General features: G+C 41.3%; 1 protein-coding gene across 1 annotated transcript; it reads right to left on the bottom strand.

The window, feature by feature from the left end:
- Positions 1–1,289: 1,289 nt before the first annotated feature.
- On the bottom strand, positions 1,290–14,192 carry PPP1R3G (protein phosphatase 1 regulatory subunit 3G). Its single transcript, XM_056820768.1, has one exon. It carries the CDS (start codon positions 10,470–10,472, stop codon positions 9,240–9,242), a length of 1,233 nt encoding a protein of 410 aa, XP_056676746.1. The 5' UTR covers positions 10,473–14,192; the 3' UTR covers positions 1,290–9,239.
- Between the last annotated feature and the right edge of the window lie 6,013 nt (positions 14,193–20,205).

The raw sequence follows: 20,205 nt of genomic DNA, 5'->3' as shown, positions 1-20,205 counted from the left end.
AATGAATAGATCTGGTAGTTCTTCACATTCTCAAGGCAGAACTGGTGATAAGTAGAGAGATCCAATAAGCTTAGACACCAAAAATCACTGTGCTTGAAATAATGGGAAAATACTTACATAGAACACTTTCAGGAGGCATTTATCATGTATCTAGCATGTACACAGCACTGAAATGAACTGAAAGGATTACTTTGATACATACTGTTCCAAGATGTCAAGCCAGTCTTTCAGAAGAATGTGCTCTTCATATAAACATGTTGCCATGTAAATCCACTTTATGAGACTTTGCTAAGTAGCACAGCAAAGTTTCAGATAACTCAGAGAGATACATGTCTAGATGTGATTTAAGGTAAAAGCTTTCTTTAATACGTATTGAATTCTTTCCACGCACAATGTATTTTGTAGCCTGTGGATACCTAGTATGCATTTGTTTATCCTCTACTAGACTGGAAGCTAGACTGCCATAAACAAACTATATCCTCCTCCCCCCCATCCCCCCCCCCCCAGGCTTAGTGAATGGGGAAACCACTGATTCAAATAAGACTCAAATCTTCAGACACTCACAATGTAGTAGAAGCTCTTTTATTTCATTCTTGCAAGAATGGGCACTCACATGATAGTGTGTTGCAAGTGTCACAGTGGTAAGCCTGAATATGTGGGTTCACAGCCTTTCTTTTATCCTGGTCCCTGAGGAAAAATGGTCCCTCCCCTCCTTCACCACTGGCTGTCTACAATCTATACATGAAAGCTAGTGAATCAGAACGCAGGCCAGCAATACCTAATTATACTAAATATTCATTTGGACCTAGCCAATCAAAGTAGAGCACATTTGCAATCCTGCATAATGTTTTTCTTCAACCAATCAGATGAGGAGAAGGTTATATACTGCCCTTAACACATCACTTCTCATGGATCCATGGGGATATGATTGGGGATGTAGACTCTAAAAGATCACCCTAGTGCAAATATTAATAATATGGAAACAGGTCTTGATCTAAGATACATGTAAAACCCAGTAGAATTGCTCACTGGCTATGGGAAAGAGTGGGAGGAGGGGAGAGGGGAGGGAAAGAACATGAATCATGTAACCATGGAAAAATAAGCTTAATTAATTAAATAAATTTTTTAAAATCACTTCTTATCTGTAACTTCTTATTTTGCCAGTCAGATGTACTTCTCAGAGCTGAGTCCATGCTATCTCTATTCCCCACACTAGCATAGTGCTTTACGCATTATCAATTTTTAATAAATGCTTATTCAGTGATTGGATATAGACCAAGACATAAAAATCAAAAGGCAAATGAGAGAATAATTTATTGAATACAAGGACCTTTAAAAGAAAAATCACAACTATATCTGCAAGGAGCCAACAGAACCCCCCCCCCCCATTGGTTGACACAGTCATAGTCTGGGAAACTGGGAACTGCAAGGCAGCCCCTGAGAACAAAAGCCCCCCATTATACTGCTTCTATGACTTCTTTCTCTCCAACTTTCCCTACTAATGGACTTGTTGTGATTATTATTCCCTCCCCAATACAGGAGAAATAATATGAAAGCAAATACTTATAGGATCAATACATATATATTCTACTTTAATCCCCCTAGGTTATTACCCCAAAAGATTACACTCACAGAATTAAAACCTAAAGATCATTACCCACCCCCCTCCTTTCCCTCTTCACAGTTACATTCATTCCCATCACAAGCCAGGCAAGCCAAGAATATCAATCACCTTCAAGCCCAGGTCAACAGGACATGCTTCACTGGTTTGTTATGTTACAATAGCCAGAGCAACATCTCCAAGTAACAGAGTGAAACACAAAAATGTGACTTGGAAATTGAGGAAAGTTTCAAATCTGGTCTGTCATTAAGTTGCCCTCTAACCACGTACCTAGCTACAAACCTCTGTGCTATGGCAGAACACTGTGTGATGCCTATGCACATAGGCCTCAGCACACAGTGTCTCTCACCTCATAATTCGGCCAGATTGTCACACTTAGGTGGAGAGAAAAACCTCAGACCCTCAGAGAGACCACTGGAAGGCTCTCCTTAATTATCCAAGTATATTGTAAAGCCCATTAAAAATCAAGGAATGAGGCAGCTGTGTAGCTCAGTGGAATGAAAGACAGGCCCAGAGACAGGGTTCCTGGGTTCTGATCTGGCTTCAGACACGTCCTTGCTGTGTGACCCTGGACAAGTCATTTAATACCCACTGGCTAGCCAGTACCACTCTTCTGCCTTGGAACCAATAACAGTATTGATTCCAAGATAGAAGGTATGGGTTTAAAATAACAGTAACAATAAGGAAAATGGCACTTAATGAAAACCTAGACTAAGCCTAGGGCAGCTAGGTGAGGTAGTGGATAGTGCTGTGCCCAGTCAGAAAGACTGGTCTTGCTGAGTAAATCCAGCCTCAGACATGTGTCAGCTGTGTGACCCTGGGCAAATCACTTACTCCTGTTTGCCTCAGGTTCCTCATCTATCAAATGAGCTAGAGAAGAAAATGACAAACTATTCCTGTATCTTTGTCAAGAAAACTCCAAATGTAGTCACAAAGAATGGGACCTGCCTGAAAAACAACTGAACAGGGACAGTGAGGTAGCATGGTGGATGGAACCAGAAGGACCTCAGACATTTACAAACTATTTGACCCTGGGCAAGTCACTTAACCCCAACTGCCTGTCTCCTACTACTCTTCTACCTTAGAGCCAACACTTAGTATTGATTTTAAGACAGAAGATAAGGCTTTGGGTTTTAGTTTGTTTTTAAAGAAAAACTGAACAAAACTAAGCCTACGATATTTACTTGAATTATGAAATATGACCACATAAAAGTCCGCCCTGTTTCCTGGTTGAGAAGTTAATCTTTTTTAAAGTAGATACAATATTGTTCATGAACTAAACTGAAAGTAAAATATTAATGCGGTTTGGACTCACTAAAATGTTTTTAAACACATCATGTTACAAGGTGAGAGTATAAAGAATCCAACTGTCTACTAATAATAATGACACTTCGCAGCTACTTAGTATATGGGAAGACACTTTTACTGCCATGGAATGGCCTTATCAACAAGGAGTTCTCCCACAGATGTCAAGAAAAGAGTTGAAACCACAAATCTCTTGGACAGTCCTGGGTGAAAAAATAAAATAAAAATCCTTTTTAAAGCTTCTTATTCTCTCCATGCATGTAAATACTCATCAGCTTTGGTGGGATGCTCCCTCAACACACTTAACTGTATCAAAGGCATCTGCAATGAAAGACTATTCATGCATTTTTAAACTCAAAAATATCTAAATGCTCCAAATAGCTCATTGTAGACTCCTGCTATACTTGTTCTAGTTTACTCACTTTGAGTTTTTCAGCCCTTATTTGACATTCTAATAAGCCTCAGAATGATTCTTTCAAATCAGTATTTGCTGCCCTCTATAAATGGTATGGGATAAACTATTTTGAAGACAGGAGCCTGAGCAATGCTAACACCATAAATGAGATGGGTAAACACCATCAGCAGAGGGATCTCTCTGATCTGTTTAAAAACAAAACTCATTTCCATTAGTTATCCCCAAATGATTTCCAAAAGAGTTTCCAGTGCTGTTTGTTTTTAAGTACATTTTCTAATTGAAGGCTCAGCACTGATTGCTTACTTGAATATGCTGCTTATTTTCTATTAATCTTCACTCCTGTCCCCAGCCACCCCAATCTTAGACCTTTCTGAATTTATATTCAGTTAAGATACTGCTGTTTCTTCTTGCCAGAAAGGGCCAGTTCACAGCCAGCCAAGCTCAGAAAAGTATTCTACAAAACACAAATGCAAAAGAGCCCAAAAGGAGTACTATTGATCCAAAGAGCAGGCAGGAAACATACCTATACACCGCTTGACTTTGGATTAAGAGTCATTAAAATGGAGTATTTATTAAAGTTTTAAAGGCTTCTAGCTCAGTGATAATGATCAAGAAAATCATATGGACACAGTTGTCCTTCTGACCTTGAATGATGGTTAACTGCATCTGTTATATGGTCTTGAGCAGATGGCAAGGGTCAAGCTGTCCCAGAAAGCATCTGGACATTTGCCCATTTACCTGGAAGGTAACTAGCACTTTTCTATATGGAAGGAAGGATGGGACAAAAGCAGCTCCTCCCAGCTCCTTGCCCTACAAATATCACTAAGCACATCATCAATCCTTTCAGCTCTACTCCTAGAAATTCTGCCTAGCAGACTCAATTTCTAGGACTTGAAAGGGGGAGAAGTTGGTCTGCAGGTGAGTGGACTATTGTCTATTAAGTGTTATTTGTGGGGCTTCAGCACTACTACTGCTACTACAGCATTCTTCTCACCTATAAATCTTCTATGCCCAGCCCATATATTAATATGGAATTTCAAATCTTCCCAACAACTTCTTTTATGTAAGAGAAAAGGAAACACCGACTTTCTTCCATCTGGCAGTTATTAGCAGTATTGACAAGCAGGACATGATGGAAATCACAACAATCTGAAAAATGCTATAAATCCACATGACTTTGAAGGAGTAAAACATCAAACTTAGGACTTTAAGACAAAAATTAACATTTCTAAAATTACCCATTCACTGCTTTTATACTACAATGCCTGGGTAAGGCTATTTTACAAGAAGATGGGAAATGAATTGCACGTTTTTCTTTAACCCTTGCCTTGTCTTAGAAATGATACTAAATATGGGTTGCAAGACACAAAAGCAAGACAGAAAAAAGGCTGGACAACTGGGGTTAATAAGTGATTTGCCCAGAGTCACTGGGCTAGGGAGTATCAGAGGTCAGATTTGAACCCAGGATCTACCATCTCCAAGCTTCGCTCTACTCAGTGAATCACCTACCTGCCCCCAAATCAGACCTTTTCAAACTTCTCATCAATGGAATAGGGAATCTGCTTCAGTGTGATCTGACACCTTGTGGTAGGGACGAAGGAAAGGAGAAAAATTTCAAGGAGAAAACTTACTGTTGAATTTCTCAACTGCCAGAATAAAGAAAGCAGTTGAGAAACCCAGAGAATGTGAATAGAATTGACCTTAGATCTCCTCATCCCTCCTCTTTATTTTACAGATGAGGAAACTGAAGCCCAGGACAATTTATCAAGATCATCAAAGATCTTCATGAGAAAAATCTGGATCAAATGGAAGGTCCTTGAGGGCAGGGAACGTTTGGTCTTTTCATTTGTATTTTTCAGAACCAAGCACAGAGCCTGGAACATCACTACTTGTTGATTGAAAGATTGCTGAGTAAACTGTCTAATACTTATGATCATTCCTGTGTGAAGAAGTTGAAAAGATAAAAACACAATCAAGAATCTCTATCCTCCCTGCAGACAAGGTCCAAATTGTCCTTTGTTTCATAGCTATAGCTTCTGTTTGCTGAACTTGCTTCTGATCTACAGGTTTCCCTAAACTTTTGTTCAGGAACTACCCTAACCACTGACTGACACATTTCTCTACCTTTCTGCATCTCAGGAGCCCCTCCTATCAGATGGTAACGGGACTAAACTCTGACAGTGTCTAAGGCGCCTTCTAGCTCCACTATTCAATGATCCTATATGCTGCATTTTGACATTCTTGTAAAAAGTGATCATCCTACCTAAGTTTACCACATAGCAAATCATTCTCTTTCCAGATCGTTCCTTTTTGTCCCATGGAGCTGGCTAATCAGAGACTCAGTCATTTTCCAGAATCAGCTAAATAGATCAAGTCCCCCTGAATCCTGCAGGAGAAACTGAGCTAATTTCCAAAGCCTACCCATTTCTTCCTTAAGATTTAAAAGTGGTGAGTTGAAAAGTTTCACTATAGGCTCCAATTCAGTAGCAGACTCATGTGGCCTCAAATATAGCTGAGGTCTGTCTCTGGAAATCCAATGTTTCTCTATGTTCCAGCACTAACATAAGATAGCAAAGAAGAATTAGTTGGTCTCAGATATTCAGTCTTTAGTCCTTTGGAACTATATGGCTATTGTAAATTATTAAAATACCAAACTGAATCGCACTTACTGAAGAGTGGAATAATGCTGAAGAAAAAAAAACATTTCCACTGTACATATATGACTTTTTAAAAAGTCAAACAGGGTTAAGTAATTTGCCCAGTCATATAGCTAGGGTCTGAAGGCTGGATTTGAACTCAAGTATTCCTGACTCCAGGCCTGGTGCTCCATCCCCTTTACTCCCTACCTGCCCCAGTGTGCATATATTTCTTTAATATGTTTGGAAGTACATATATCTCCACATTCATTGATTGACCTAAGAAACAACACTGTATAGGCTTCAAATCACTTGTTTTAGCCTCTCTTAAAATCTCACATTTCACTATAAAATATTTAAGTGACCTACAATACAAACTGTCTAAATGACAAAATAAAACTATCTAAATGAAAACTTTCAATTGTCTTCAAGTACTTTGAAAAGATATAATATCCTAATTTACACAAATGGAACAGGTATCAATAATACTATTCACAGTTCATTAGTTTTTAAAAACTAGTCTGCAAGTTTTCCCAGAGAACACTAAAGATAAATTTGACTCTTCATTAGGTTTATGTGTTGATATTATGGACTATCTACTTTAAAATGATGGCTTCTTATTTTAGAATAGAAGGGTGATCTAACAGGGCTGAAAAAAAAATTCTCTGAAATCCCTCTAAGTAAGAAAAGTCTCATTTAATTTAAAAAAAAAAAAACCCTTACCTTCTGTCTTAGAATCAACGCTAAGTATCAGTTCCAAAACAGAAAAAGAGGAAGGACTAGGCAATTGGGGTCAAGTGACTTGCCCAGTCACACTTGAACCCAGGGCTTTCTGTCTCCAGGCCTGGCACTCTCTCCATGGAGTCACTTAGCTGTCCCTTTATTTAATTTTTCAAGAATATGTTGCTGTAAGCTTCTGTTGCTACAATCTATTCTCAAATTATTATGTATTTGAGTCAACTGGAGGTACATGAACTTCTATAATTAATATATTTAATTACTTTAGTTTTATAAAAATTAATCTGATGACATTTAAAGAGGTAATTCTGACTGCCACAATGCAGGCCTTTGTTAATGTAATGTTTGCTTATGCTAACCAGATAGATGAAGGACACCCATCCAAAAATAAATTCTCTGAACATCTCTGTAGCCTAAGGTATTGAATGCTTTGAGATAAGAAAAGTATCAAAGAGAATTGTCATGTTTTCCATGAAGCTACAAAGACTCCTTGAAAAAGATGGCTTGTCCAATACTTCAAATATACTGATTTGTTTTCTGTTGTAAATTACTAAAAGTAAAAAGACAGCTAGTGCTAGTGAGCTAATAGTATATGGCACTGATAACACATGAGTTGAGTTTTTGGTGGGAGTAATTATTCTAGCCAAAATTGCTAATGTATATGGTTTGAAAGTATTGCTTATGAAAGACTTATCCCAAGTGGCAAAATCCATTAAGAAAAAGTTCAACTTGTGTTATGAAGGTAGTGCTTTTATCAAGCACAACTCTTATCAACACTGAATGTTCTTTTTTTTTAAGCCTTCCTATTTCTCCATTGTGCCGCAGGGATGACCATAAATACTGTAAATAATTATCATTCCACCCATAACTAATTGTACTAGTCAAGCAATGGCGCCCCATTAAAGAAAATTGAAATAAGCACATACTAGTGAAAACATTCCATTTCTTGTTAGGTATAATAACCACAATCATAGAGGAATGGTGAGCTACATTATAGTTCTAACTTCTGGCAGCCAAGAAGAATGCATTAATAAGTCAGTCCAGCCTTAGAACTTGTCAATAATCCAGGTGGCAGCTGAGCAGCACAGATGTGTTACACTGGGGCACCATTAAACTCATTTCACTTGCTAGGCTGGGTTTTATCACCTTTCACTGTCAAGTTATTGCTCAACTGCCTGCTCTCCTGGAAAACAACCTTTAAATGCCTTTTTGTCCCTGGTCTTCAGGGAGAATCCAGCATCTCTAATTGCTAATGGCAGAGTTGAGTGGTAGTTGTAATCTAGCTGCTGTTAAAAGCCCCTGCCTATGGGTACCTGCTAGAAATACTTTTTTCCACTTGTGCACACAGATCAACTAAATGACTAGCACTTCAAAATAATATACTGAATATGTCATTTAAGAAGTTTCTCTCTGAAAAAATATATATTTTAGGTAGGGGTGGCAGAAATTGGGCATTTCAGTGCATAAAGGAAAACCAGAGCTTTTTCCACACTGGGGAGAGGGGAGGAGGGAAGCAATTTTTTTAAAACACTGAGAATATTTAAAGTGCATATATTATCAACCTGACAAATTGTCAGCCAAGGCTTCTAAAACCTGAAGGCAGCAAAATAGGCAAAAAAAATTCAGCCATTCAATGAGCATCCCATTCCCCTTAAAAATGCTTTTCATGGAAAGCATCCATATCCAAAATGGGTGAGCTATAACAGCTCTAAGAGTGAGTAAAGAATTTTAGGCATTTAAATTTATAAAGGAAGTAATCTGCATGTGCTACAAACTTTCCCAAGAAACACGTGTCTAAGTCCAGACTAACCTCCAGATTCCCTGGCCAGGTGTCCCCCTCAACTTTAGGCCAACCTATAAAGGACCTATAGCACCCCATAGGCAGGACCCTCTTTTTCTACGATTTATTATTGTTAAGAGTTTCTTTTCTCTGGGCCACTGTACCCCATAGTTTGGGAGAATGAAACAGGTGCAATGCCCCCTTAGTTAAAACATCTTTCTAGCAAAGTATGCTTTCCTCCAGGCAAAGAAAACTCTTCTTCCTTCTCAACATTTCTCTAATTTGGCTGTATTCCTGGAGACTTTCTTTAAATTTCATTCACAGAAATCACTTTGGAGAAAGAGGGATTTAGAATCTTCTTCCCCAATTTCCAACCTCCCTCCCCCACCCCCACCCACACGCCTCGCTCCCGCCCCGCTTACAACGAGAGCATAGGCAGAGCTTTTCTTTTGGAAGCTTCTTTGCACCCCTTCTTTTCCCTCTCCCTCCCACTAAAAAAAAAAAAAATTCCCAGTAGTTTATGGATGAGAAATGGGATCACCCAGAAAACTTCCTACAACCTCACACCCCCAACTCAAGTCTTCAAGTCACCGAAGGAGATCCAAAGTTTCCTGAGTTCGTCCCTTCTTTTCTCTTTCCCTCTATACCCATCCCCATCCAGTCCCCCCAAGTCTGCAAGTTTGACCAGTGGGCAAATGTTTGCATTTGGGAGGAAGAAAAGGGAAGTGGAGATCATGAGTTAGTTCATAGAGTGCCCTCGAAGCTGCCCTCGGGAGGCACCGGCGCTGGATGCTGCAACTGGCAGGGACCCGAAGAGCAGCTCAAGGTGTAGTTGGCTCCGGCGTTATTATCCCAGAACTCGCCCTGCGCGCAACGGTAACAGACTGCAAAGTGGACGACGAAGACTGGACTCCCCTCCTCGGTGTTCTCCCGTAGCAGTCCTGGAGGCAAACATAGTGAAAAGTGGAAGCTCTCGGTGTCCAGGTCGCCGGGATCCCCAGCCCCTTCCTCCGAGCTCCGGGGTCTTAGGCCTAGAAGAGCTCGCCCGGGCTGCTCTTCTTGCCCCTGAACTTCCAGTCGGGCTGACTGGCCGGACTGCAGCGTAGCGGGCACGTCCAAGAAGGAGCGCCATTCGGTGAAGGTGTAGCGCACTGTCACCTCCCGGGGCCCGGCGCAGTACAGCACCTGGCCGGAGCCCTTCACCTCCAGAGAGAGTGGCGCGCCGCAGTCTACCTGCTCCAGGCACACCCGCTGTAGATGGAGGCGCTCGGGGGCAGCATTGCCTGGCCCCGGCAGCTGGAAGAGAGGCTGCAGGCGGGGCAGAGGCCGGGCCGAGGCCGGACTAAAGCTGCTGCCCTCCAGCAGGAGCGGGGAGAATGCCGCGGCCAGCAGGTCCCCGATCTGCTCCAGGTCCCGCTCCCGCATGGGAAAGCTCTTGTGGCGGTAGAACACGGCTGGGGGCACCTGTGGCTCCTCGGCCACGCTGAAGTGCTTCACGCTGGCCAGGCTGAGCCCCAGCGAATCGGCAAACTGCACCCGCTTCTTGCACTTGGTACAACAAACGCTCGGACTCAGCAGCTCCTCCTCTTGGGCGGTTGTGCCCCACTCAGCTCCGGGATCCCCAGGCTGAGCCTGAAGTCGCCGTTGCTGCTGCTGCTGCTGCTGCTGCAGTAATTTGGCTGCTTCCAGGATGGGTCCCGGAGGCAGGGAGAAGGAACGGGTGCGAAAGCAGCGGCGGGCATCCAGCAGCTCACACTCCAAGAGGCTGGCATCTCTTTCTGGGAGCTGGGGGCTGCCATTTGGAGAAGAGGGGGGACTCTGAGTCAGGGCGTCCGGACAATTGTGGCCGCTTCCGCCGCCGCTCTCTCCCAGACTAAGGGTCCTTGGAACTGAGTCCTCCTCGGTTAGCGGCGGGTCTCCGTAGGGCATCGAACCCGAAGACTCTAAACTCAGTATCTGGGGAGCCTGGGTCTCCATGGAACTACTGGGCCCCGACTGCGCCCCCCTGGGACTCCTGGATAGGGCAGCTTTTTTCCTCTGGTCTCTTTCGTGGGCTATGGGGCTTCTTGGTCAGCCTCAGTATTTTATTGCATAGCTGCATGTGTAGAAGAAAAGCTCTCCACACTAGACTCGCCCCCAACCCCTAAATCTGCCAGAGGCTCTGCCCGAGAGCTCTTCCACTTCGGAGTCTGCGGGTTTTAGCTGACACTGACAAAGGAAAGGGGGGGAAAGCAGGGGTGGGAGGAGGAAATCAACGGAAGGATAGCCCTTCTTTGGATCCAGAACTGGAATCGAACCTGTGATGGGCTGTGGGAGGGACCTAACTACGGAGAAGGGGAGACTTCGCCATCGCTCCACCTGAGGGGGCCTGCGGGGCCAGGTTTTCTGGAATGGATTTACCCCATTTGGCTCAATTTGGACACTCCAAACAAGTACGCAATTTAGGAGGAGTTGAGGGCGGAACTGTGCAATAGCCCTAAGATAAGAAGAATAAAAATATTTGCAAAACCAATTTACTTGATTTTCCTCGAATACCAACAGAAACTTCTTAGCTCTGTGACTAGGACAAGTATCAGCCCCTCTGAAGTTGCTCACTCCTCTGTACCATAGCGATAAGTATAGCATCCTTTTTATATGATTATTGTTTGGACCAAATAAGGTGATGTGTGTAAAGAGCTTTACTAATCTTAAAGGGCTGTATAAATTGTGAACTATTATTACCTGGGTGTAGAATAACATGCCCTTTTCACTTCTCTGGGTTGCATCTGGTTTTATAAAGTGATCGAAGGAGAATTTCGCGCATAACTAACAGCAGTCAAAACCGCGCACGTCCCTTTGCTGGTGATCAGTTGGATCGTCACCTCCTATTTTCCTGCCTCCAGGTGGAAACCTGTTCTGGGCATAGGAAATCCATTCTGGGTCAAACCAATTCAGCAAACAGATGAAAACGTCTTCAAAGGAGAACCATAAGCTTAGGTCTGTGGGGTCGGTGTGTTTTTTGACGGTATTGATTTTGAAGACTAGGTAGATTGTACCTACACCTTCCTAGAAAATCTGGATGCTTTCTCAATGTCCAGTCCCTAGCCGAAACTACCAATCCCTACACTTTCTTCCTTTCTCGTGGTTTCAAAAACCTGGCGCTGATTTATCTCCCACACAGAAAGTAACTGAAATTTCGGCTGGGGAAAACGGATCGAAAAGCGAGTCCCTCTTTATACCCGGGGAGTGCGTGCGGTGCAGATGAATTGTAGGAGACGGGGAGGATATGCCTTTCTTTTCACCTCCCGGAGATGAGAGACGTGGAAAGTAGAGGAGGTAAAGGAAAGGCCGAAATTGGAGGGCTCCACAGAGGCCGAGTTGGAAGGGGGTGTGTAAACCGAGCAGGGGGAGGTGTCTGGGGCGAAGGCGGAGACCTCTGGAATGAGAGGAAGTACAGTGAGACATTGACCACCGACTTCAGCGCACGTACCTCCCCTCCTCCCCTTCCACGCCCGCCCTCGCTGCGCGCAGCACACAACTCAGATCCAACACGTTGCCTGGTTCCTGGGTAGGGCTCTGGCCACTAGGCGAACTTCCTGGGCAAGGCGCAAGCTGCCCTGTGTTGGTGGCTGGGGTGGGGGTTGGAACAGCCCAGAGAAGGGAAGTTGGAGTGGGCTGGGGGAAAGGGAAAAGGCTTGGCTATGCAAAACTGCCCTGGCCGGGGGAGTAGGCTCTCCAGCTAGACGGACACCACCCATTTTCCTGGGTGTCTCTTTATTCTGGCATCTTTCCAAAGTACGTGCCCTCAGACAGAAGCCGCGTTACGTGACCTAGCGGTGCCTTAGCAACCTTCCCAGTCCAAGCTGGGTCTCGCTAGGACAGTTTGTGGCGCCTCGAAGCAAACAGAAGGGCTAGGAGGAGGGCGGACCCTTTTGCAGCCCAGCTTAATCTCTTTCGGTCTCCCCTAACACTGGAGGGCTGGACAGTTTTTAAACACGCGAAGGGGATGTGCGGTCGGACTGCCTTTATTTAAAGAGAAACTACTAGAGACTGTAAGAGGTAGGGAAAAGGCGAGAGGAAGGCACGAGATTTTCTGAGGTGTTTATCAATCAAAACATCAAACCACTTTGTACCACATTTATCTTAAACTTTTTTTTTCCATTCCTACAGTTAAAATGGTTTAGGAGTGATTGAATTGCGAGTGCAGTAGAGGATGAGAGGGGACATGCCAAAGTACTAACACTACCCCCGCCCTTAACATATGCAAAAAGAATGTACAGGGAACTGTCCGACTCCCAAGTAAAGTCGAAGGAAATTTTGTTTAACTCCTTTCCAGGTAGTATAATTAAAATTTTGAGTGAGAGCTCTCAGATTTTCCCAGAGCTTTTCCTTTGCTCCTGTTCTCACTCTTATTTTAAAAATTGCCTTCTAATATAAGTTGTTGTTTTTTGGGGGGGGGGAGAAACTTCCACCTCCCTCCCCTCTGCCTCCCATCTTGATGAGCTTAAAAAGAGGTAAATTTGTGGGGCTCTTATTCTAAGGGGTCATTGGAGATTTCCAAATGACTTGTTGAATTGACTGAATAGTGCGCTTTTGTTCTGACCTCTATGCTGTCCTTAAAGTTCAGCGCTAGGGGATGGGAGAGAATGGTATGATATGGAAAGGGTAGCCAGGGATGGATGGATGCAATGTGGGGGAAAGGAGAGAACCATGTCTCAGTGAGGGGTAGAAGCTGGAAGGAATAAAAAAGGAAATGGTATAACAAGATATAGCACAATAAATAAATTTTTGAGCTGCCTGTCCAGAAGGCACAATGAGTTGGGGAACAGGATGAGGTAAAAGAGCAAACAGCTGAGGTTGAGAAGTTTATTTGGGGAGCTGGCTTGATGGGCCAGTATCACAGGGTTGAGAGTTTTTAGGAGGCAGATTATGCTAACCCTTGGGGAAGAATAGAAGCTGACTAAAAATGAGGTCTCATAAAGAAGGCAGGGAAGGTTGCTTGTCCCTACTGAGGACCTCATTTTTAGCCAATTCCATCCCTGACTCTCCCAGAGCTTTAAAAACAAAGAACTCAAAAGATAGACAAAAATCAAAATAATTATCATTTGGCTTTGCCTCTTTCCTAGGCCTAGAGTTAAAGAAGAAAATCAAAGCTTAAGTACCTTGGCCATTTTGTTTTTCTCAAGCTTTCCTGACCCTGGCTAGTGCATGTTTCCCAAGCTTCAGTGAATTCAATGTAACCTGGCTGTTGCCCCCGCCTCCTTTTCTTAAAATTTATTTAAGCACCCTCTTTACTGTAGTTGGAGGAAGATCCAGTGCTTCTGTGTGGCTCCTTGAGATAATAATCCCAGGATGAATGATCTATATTGTTTTCTCAATTATAATCTGACAGAGACTAACCAAATTTGGGGCCTAAGAAATTAGGCAAAGGTCCAAACTTTGGAAATAATATCCTAGGTCTAAAGACAAAGATTGGAATGTGAATATCTCCCCTATTCCAGTAGACTAAATATCTTAGGAAGTGGCACAGAAGGCCAGAAAAACAATCTTGAGAAAGAATATGTTTTTGTACCCACTTAACCATGAACTTGCTGAACCCCACATGTACTCTTACTCCCCCCTCTCTCCTTCATTCCTGTGTTTTTTTCCTTTGTAAACCCTTCCCCTATTCAATAAACTTTGCTGGCAATAGCTACCAGCTCTGCAGGCCTTCTGACCCCAAAAGATTCTAATCTATCTGGTCTTTTATTTCTCACTCCTACCTAAGGGACCCTTGCCCCTGTCCTGAGCCTTTGGGGCTCTAACAATAATCTCCTTGCCCCATTAAAGACCCACTGTTAGAATTACTTTGATAGTTCTGTATTTTTTTTCAGGTTGACACCTCTAAGATTAGTGTTCATTTAGGACTGCATATATCTTGCACATGCCTGGTTATTTGCGTTGTCCATCCCAGCTGGGTCCATCCTATCTTTCCAGGCTGATGACACATTACTCTTCCTCAAATAATTTTCATTCCAGTCAAACTGGTTTCAAGTCAAACATGTCTCACCACCATACTTTTGTATAAGCGTGCTCTGATCTCCCTAAAAAAAAAATTGTGCAGATTTTCATGTTTACAATTTAAACACAAAGAGCTCATGATATTCTATTCAGCAATCAAAACCTCTGAAGCATAACTTTCTAGGCTATAAATACATGGGTACAAATGTCCCCGAAAAACTCCGCTTCCAAACTAAATGTATCACAGTTCAATCTGTGTGTGTTTTGGTGGCCTACTTTAAACTCCTAGAAACACATAGGACAGTAAGAAGATAATAAGAAGGTACATGGATTTTTTCTGATTTCTTAAAGAAAAGTCAAACAAACAAAACCAACCTGATATTTCCAATCAATACTAAATAAAGAATATATTCTCTTTTTCTTCTAATAAAAACCAGTATTTAATATATGAAAATGCTGAAGACAGGAAAGAAATTTTAAAACTGTTTCTTTAATGTTTCAAAGGAATAAGTTCTTACTTTACGTAAAATAGAACCCAATATGGTTTTTCTCACTCTCCCAATCATATCATCCAAAGGCCACTAGATAAAGTGCCAAAAAGGGACGGGTAATAAAAATTCTTCAGACATTTTATTTCTTGATTATATCATTTTATATCACAAACAGTAAATGCATAAACATGCAATCCAGTCTATCGGCTGCCTAATAAGCTGAAAGCCAGGGAAGTCCTTAGCCCTGGGATAGAAGCAGAAATCTGAACATAGAAGGCAAAGTAAAAAACTAGTCTAAAAATTTTTCTTAGCTGTCAGTGTTGGCTCTTTCAGCTTCTAGTTGCACCTCCCTCTATCCCCCTCACTCCACCTCTAACCACAAACTTCCCACCCTTTGCTCTCCCCCTACATTTTATTAAAGCACCATTTATAATGTTACAGTTAGGCAGGTCCACTGTAAACAAAACATTTCAGAGCACTGTGGCTCAGCTGTAAAAGCTTGCTTGCGAGTCAAAAGAGGGCTTTGGCATTCTCAATTTCATAGGTCTACATCACAGAAGTGTCAAGACTAATGTTCTTCAGGCTGATATTTAAGTCACTGAGCTGCCTGTATTTCAAGTGTAAACGTCATTTTTTATCACCACTAAAAGTGATCCAGTGTTCATTCATAGTAACTGTTTCCCAGTTGCTACTTTTCTCCAAGAGGTATAAAAAAGCCTTAGGTTTTTGTGAGGAAAAGGTAGCACTGTCACTAATGACTTCAGCTGAAGCTGTATGATAGGGAAGCCAATAAAGAAGCATCCCTGAAAAGTCACAGATCTAGTGGAGGGGCAGGCTGGGGGTGGGGGGTGGGGTGGGGGGACTGTCTAGCAGCAGCTATCACAGAGCTAGCCTAGTAGAAACAGTGTGATCACATCTGTCTTGGGATGCTGTCCCTGACTCGGGCATCAGAATAATGTAAGTGACTGGACAGACCCAACACAAGCAGGAACCTTTACCTAGATTGGGAGGATAGAGCTGTCAGACAGGACAAGGATACACAATGGTGAGTCTAATTCTGACTCTTGTTCTTTTCGTTTGAACATTTTCTTTCATTTTCGAGTGGAAGTTTCTTTGGGTTCCTTTAAGTGACAACTTAAATATCATCTTCTATAGGAAGCCTTTCTCAAATCTTCTTAATTCTAGTATTTTCCCCATTACTTATATCCTATTTATTCTTTGCAGAGCTTGTTTGTACATATTTATTTGCTTGTTGTCTCCCCCATTAGTCAGTGAGCTCCTTTAGGGAAATACTGTCCTTTGCCTCTTTTTGTAGCCCTAGAATTTAGTACAGTGTCTGGCCTATATAGAAAGTGCTTAATAAATGCTCTAGTCTTACACCTCTAATTCCCATGTGGTTTATAACCCTATCTACTCCATAGTCCAGGGCAGTGATGGCGAACGTTTTAGAGACAGAGTGCCAGGCTCCCTCACCTCCCCCAAACCAGGTGTCATTCTCCCCCCACCCCAGACCGTGTGCCATGCTCCACCCCAAGTAATGGGCATGCTCTGTGCCCCATTTACCCCACACAGGGGAGGAAGGAAGCATTACTATTGGGCTGCTGGAGGGAGGGGTAGGTGAAGTGAGGAATATCCTCAGTGCAAGTGAAGAAGGGAAGGGGAGTGACCTGAATGCTCTGCTCCCCTCCAGCTCTGTCTTCTGTGAGCTGCCCACCTTACTCTCTGTGTGCTCCCATTGGAGCTTTGCTAGGCAGAGGAGCATGGGATGTGAAAAAATGTGGCATGGAGGAGAGGGGGAGGGGGAGGGAAGCAGCTCTACTAAGTCCTTCTGCCTTTCTAGTAACAAACTAGGTGGAGGGAGGGGAGGAAGGGCGGTTCTGGGTGCCATCTTTGGCACCCATGCCATAGGTTCACCATCACTGGCCTAGGTCTTACTGCTCTTTTGCCTTAGAACCAATACTTAGTATTGGTTCTAAGACAAAAGCTAAGGTTTAAAAATAAAATAAAGAATAAAAGGCATCCTCTACTAAGAAAGGAAAGTCTTGGTGTTACAAAGTATATATTCAACACTTTAATGGAGTAACATATTAATTTTAAAAAGCTTTCTTCAAATTAACTATTAATTAAATATCATACGCTAGTGAGTGTTTGCTGACTTGTTTATTACTACCACAAAAGGCAACAGAGGGAATATCAATAGCTACCAACTCAAATGCCTACTATCTCATCTATATAAAATATTTATCAGAATAATCTACATGCATCTCAAAGACTTCCTTGAAGAGGATATTAAAAAGAATAAAACTGGCTTTTGAAAATAATACTCCATAGCAGACCACATTTTTATCATCATGAAACTAACTGATAATCTACTTATTCAATGCCATCCCAATTGAATTACCAAAATATTATTTTATTGAGTTAGAAAAAATAATAATAAAATTCATTTGAAAGAACAAAAGATCAAGAATATCAAAAGAGTTAATGAAAAATATAAAGGAAGGAGGTTTAACCATGTCAGATTTTAGATTATATATAAAGCAATAATTATCAAAACTATCTGGTACTGACTAAGAAACTAAAAGGTAGATCAGTAGAACAGAAGAGACATACAACAAACAGCAGTAAAAGATTATAGTAATCTCGTATTTGACAAAAGCATAGAGCCAAGTTTGGGGGATAAGAAATCACTATTAGATAAAAACTGCTGGGACAATTGGAAGTTAGGTTTGCAGAAATTAGGTATAAGCCTATATTATATACCATTTACTAAGATGAGATCAAAATAGACACATGATCTAGACATAAAAGGAAATATCACAAGTAAATTAGAAGAATAAGGAATGTGCTGCCTGTCAGATTTATGGATAGGGAAGAAATTTATGAGTCAAGAAGAGACAGAGAGCACTGAAATGTAAAATGGATAATTTTGAGTACATTAAGTTGAACAGTTTTTGTACAAATGAAATAAATGCTTCCAAGAGCAGAGAGAGAAAGCAAGAAACTGGGAGAGAAAAAATATAGACAATCTCTCAAATAGAGGTATCATATCTAAAATACATAGATAACTTTGTCAAATTTATAAGAATAAGAGCCATCCCCCAAATGATAGATGAGCAAAATATGAACAGATGATTTTCAGATGAAGAAATCAAAGCCATATATAGGTATATGAAAAATGCTCTGAACCAAAACAACTCTGAGATATTACCTTATCCCCCTCAGACTGGCAAAAATGACAGAAGGGCAAAATGACAATTGTTGGAGAGGATGTGGAACATTAATACATTGTTGGTGGAGCTGTGAATGACCCAATCATTTTGGAGAACAATTTGGAATTAACCGAGGGAGTTATAAAATTGTGTGTAAAACCTTAGACCCAGCAATACTATTGTTGGCTCTGTTCTCCAAGGAAATCAGGGAAAACAGAGAAGAACCCATATTTTCAAAAATAATTACAGCAAATCTCTTTATGGTGGCAAAGAATTGGAAATTGAGGGTATGTCCATCAACTGAGGAATGGTTAAACAAATTGTGGTATATGATTGTGATAGACTATTATATGTGCCATAAGAAGTCATGAACAGGCTAATTTTTTAAAACTTAGAAAGAACTTTATGAGATAATGAACAGTGAAATGAGTAGAGCCAGAAGAACATTGTAAACAGCTACAGAATTAATCCTGTAAGAATAAACTCTGAATGTTACCTCCAGAAAATAAAGTGAAGGTGAAAACATGAAAGACAATTTATATGTACATGTTGGTCTCCAGGATGATAACTTCTATGATTCAGGGAGAGTAGGAAGTAACTGGAGCACCTGTGAATGGGATTTATGTAGATATGAAGAAAAGTAAGCTAAATATATGAGATTTGTGACTTCATTTATGTAAAATCTTCTTTTTCTTTGTACATGGAAAAGCTTATTTTATTTGGTTTTGGAAAATTTGGAATGAATAAATAAAAATTTAAAAAGAAACTGATAGAAAAATGTAGGGAATACGAGATCCCCAACCATGCTCATTCTTTGTTGACTATAAAAAAAAAAAGAATTGGATTCAAAAGAACAAAATGCTACCTTAAAGGTTCTCCCTCAATAAGTTGTTTGCCCTGCTCACACCAAAAATTTACAAGATTCTTTGAAGAATATAATAATAAAGATAACCTCACTGATTGATCCCCCTGATATCACTATTAAACACCATAAAACAGAGAGAGATTCTCTTACCAGATATTCATTGCTATCATGGAGATGGTACAATGTAAAATCCAAATCAAAGGGGGATTTCCAAGATTTTCATTATCTCCTATCAACAGATGGCATTATTGCTGATTTCACCAAAGTCTTAAATTTTGAAAAGACGCATAAGTGAGCTCAAAAATCATTCAAAAGAGTTTGGCCTCTCCACCCAAAGAAAACCAAGTGGATAAAGAATGCCTGTTCAGATTCTGATAGGTAGTCAGTTAGACAACCTATAGAACTCAGGGCTCATTCATTAGTGTTTATATACACATGTCATCTTAGACAGATATTATAAATGGATAATGGGTTAGAATTAGAATGGAATAAAAGGGGGAAGCTGGGTGGCTCAGTGGATTGAGAGCCAGACTTAGAGACAGGAGGTTCTACGTTCAAATCTGGCCTCAGATACTTCCTAGCTGTGTGACCCTGGGCAAGTCAGTTAGCCCCCATTGCTTAGTTCTTATTGCTCTTCTGCCTTAGAACCAATACACAGCATTGGGTCTAAGAAAGGGGATAAAGGTTAAAAAAAAAAAAGACCTAAGACAGAAGATAAGGGTTTAAAAAAATAGAATAAGAGAAGAGCAGGCTGTCCTGACTTTCAGAAAATGCATGGGGTGGGGAGGAGGTAGCTAGGCAGCTAGGTAGCTCAGTGGATTGAAAGTCAAGCCCAGAGATGGGAGGTCCTGGGTTCAAATTTGACCTCAGACACTTCCTAGCTGTGTGGCTCTGGGCAAGTCACTTAACCCCCATTGCCTAGCCCTTACCACTGTTCTCCTTGGAACCAATACAAAGTATTGATTCCAAGATGGAAGATAAGGGTTTAAAAAAAATACATAGGGTTTTTTTTTTTGGATAGTTTGATTGGAATGGCACTGAATATTGGTAAATTAATTTTTAAATACTATTTTATTATATTATAATATTACATGTTTTATTATTCCTGTATTTTATTATTTATAATATTTTTATTATATTGGCTCAGCTTATCCATTAGCAAT

Source organism: Monodelphis domestica, chromosome 3 (genome assembly GCF_027887165.1).
Source record: "Monodelphis domestica isolate mMonDom1 chromosome 3, mMonDom1.pri, whole genome shotgun sequence".
Classification (NCBI taxonomy): Eukaryota; Metazoa; Chordata; class Mammalia; order Didelphimorphia; family Didelphidae; genus Monodelphis; species Monodelphis domestica.
Note: the sequence above shows the minus strand (reverse complement) of the source record. Positions and strands in the feature narration are given on the sequence as shown.

Excerpts from the sequence above, each read along its gene's own strand:
- PPP1R3G (XM_056820768.1), bottom strand. The coding sequence starts at position 10,472 with ATGGAGACCCAGGCTCCCCAGATACTGAGTTTAGAGTCTTCGGGTTCG.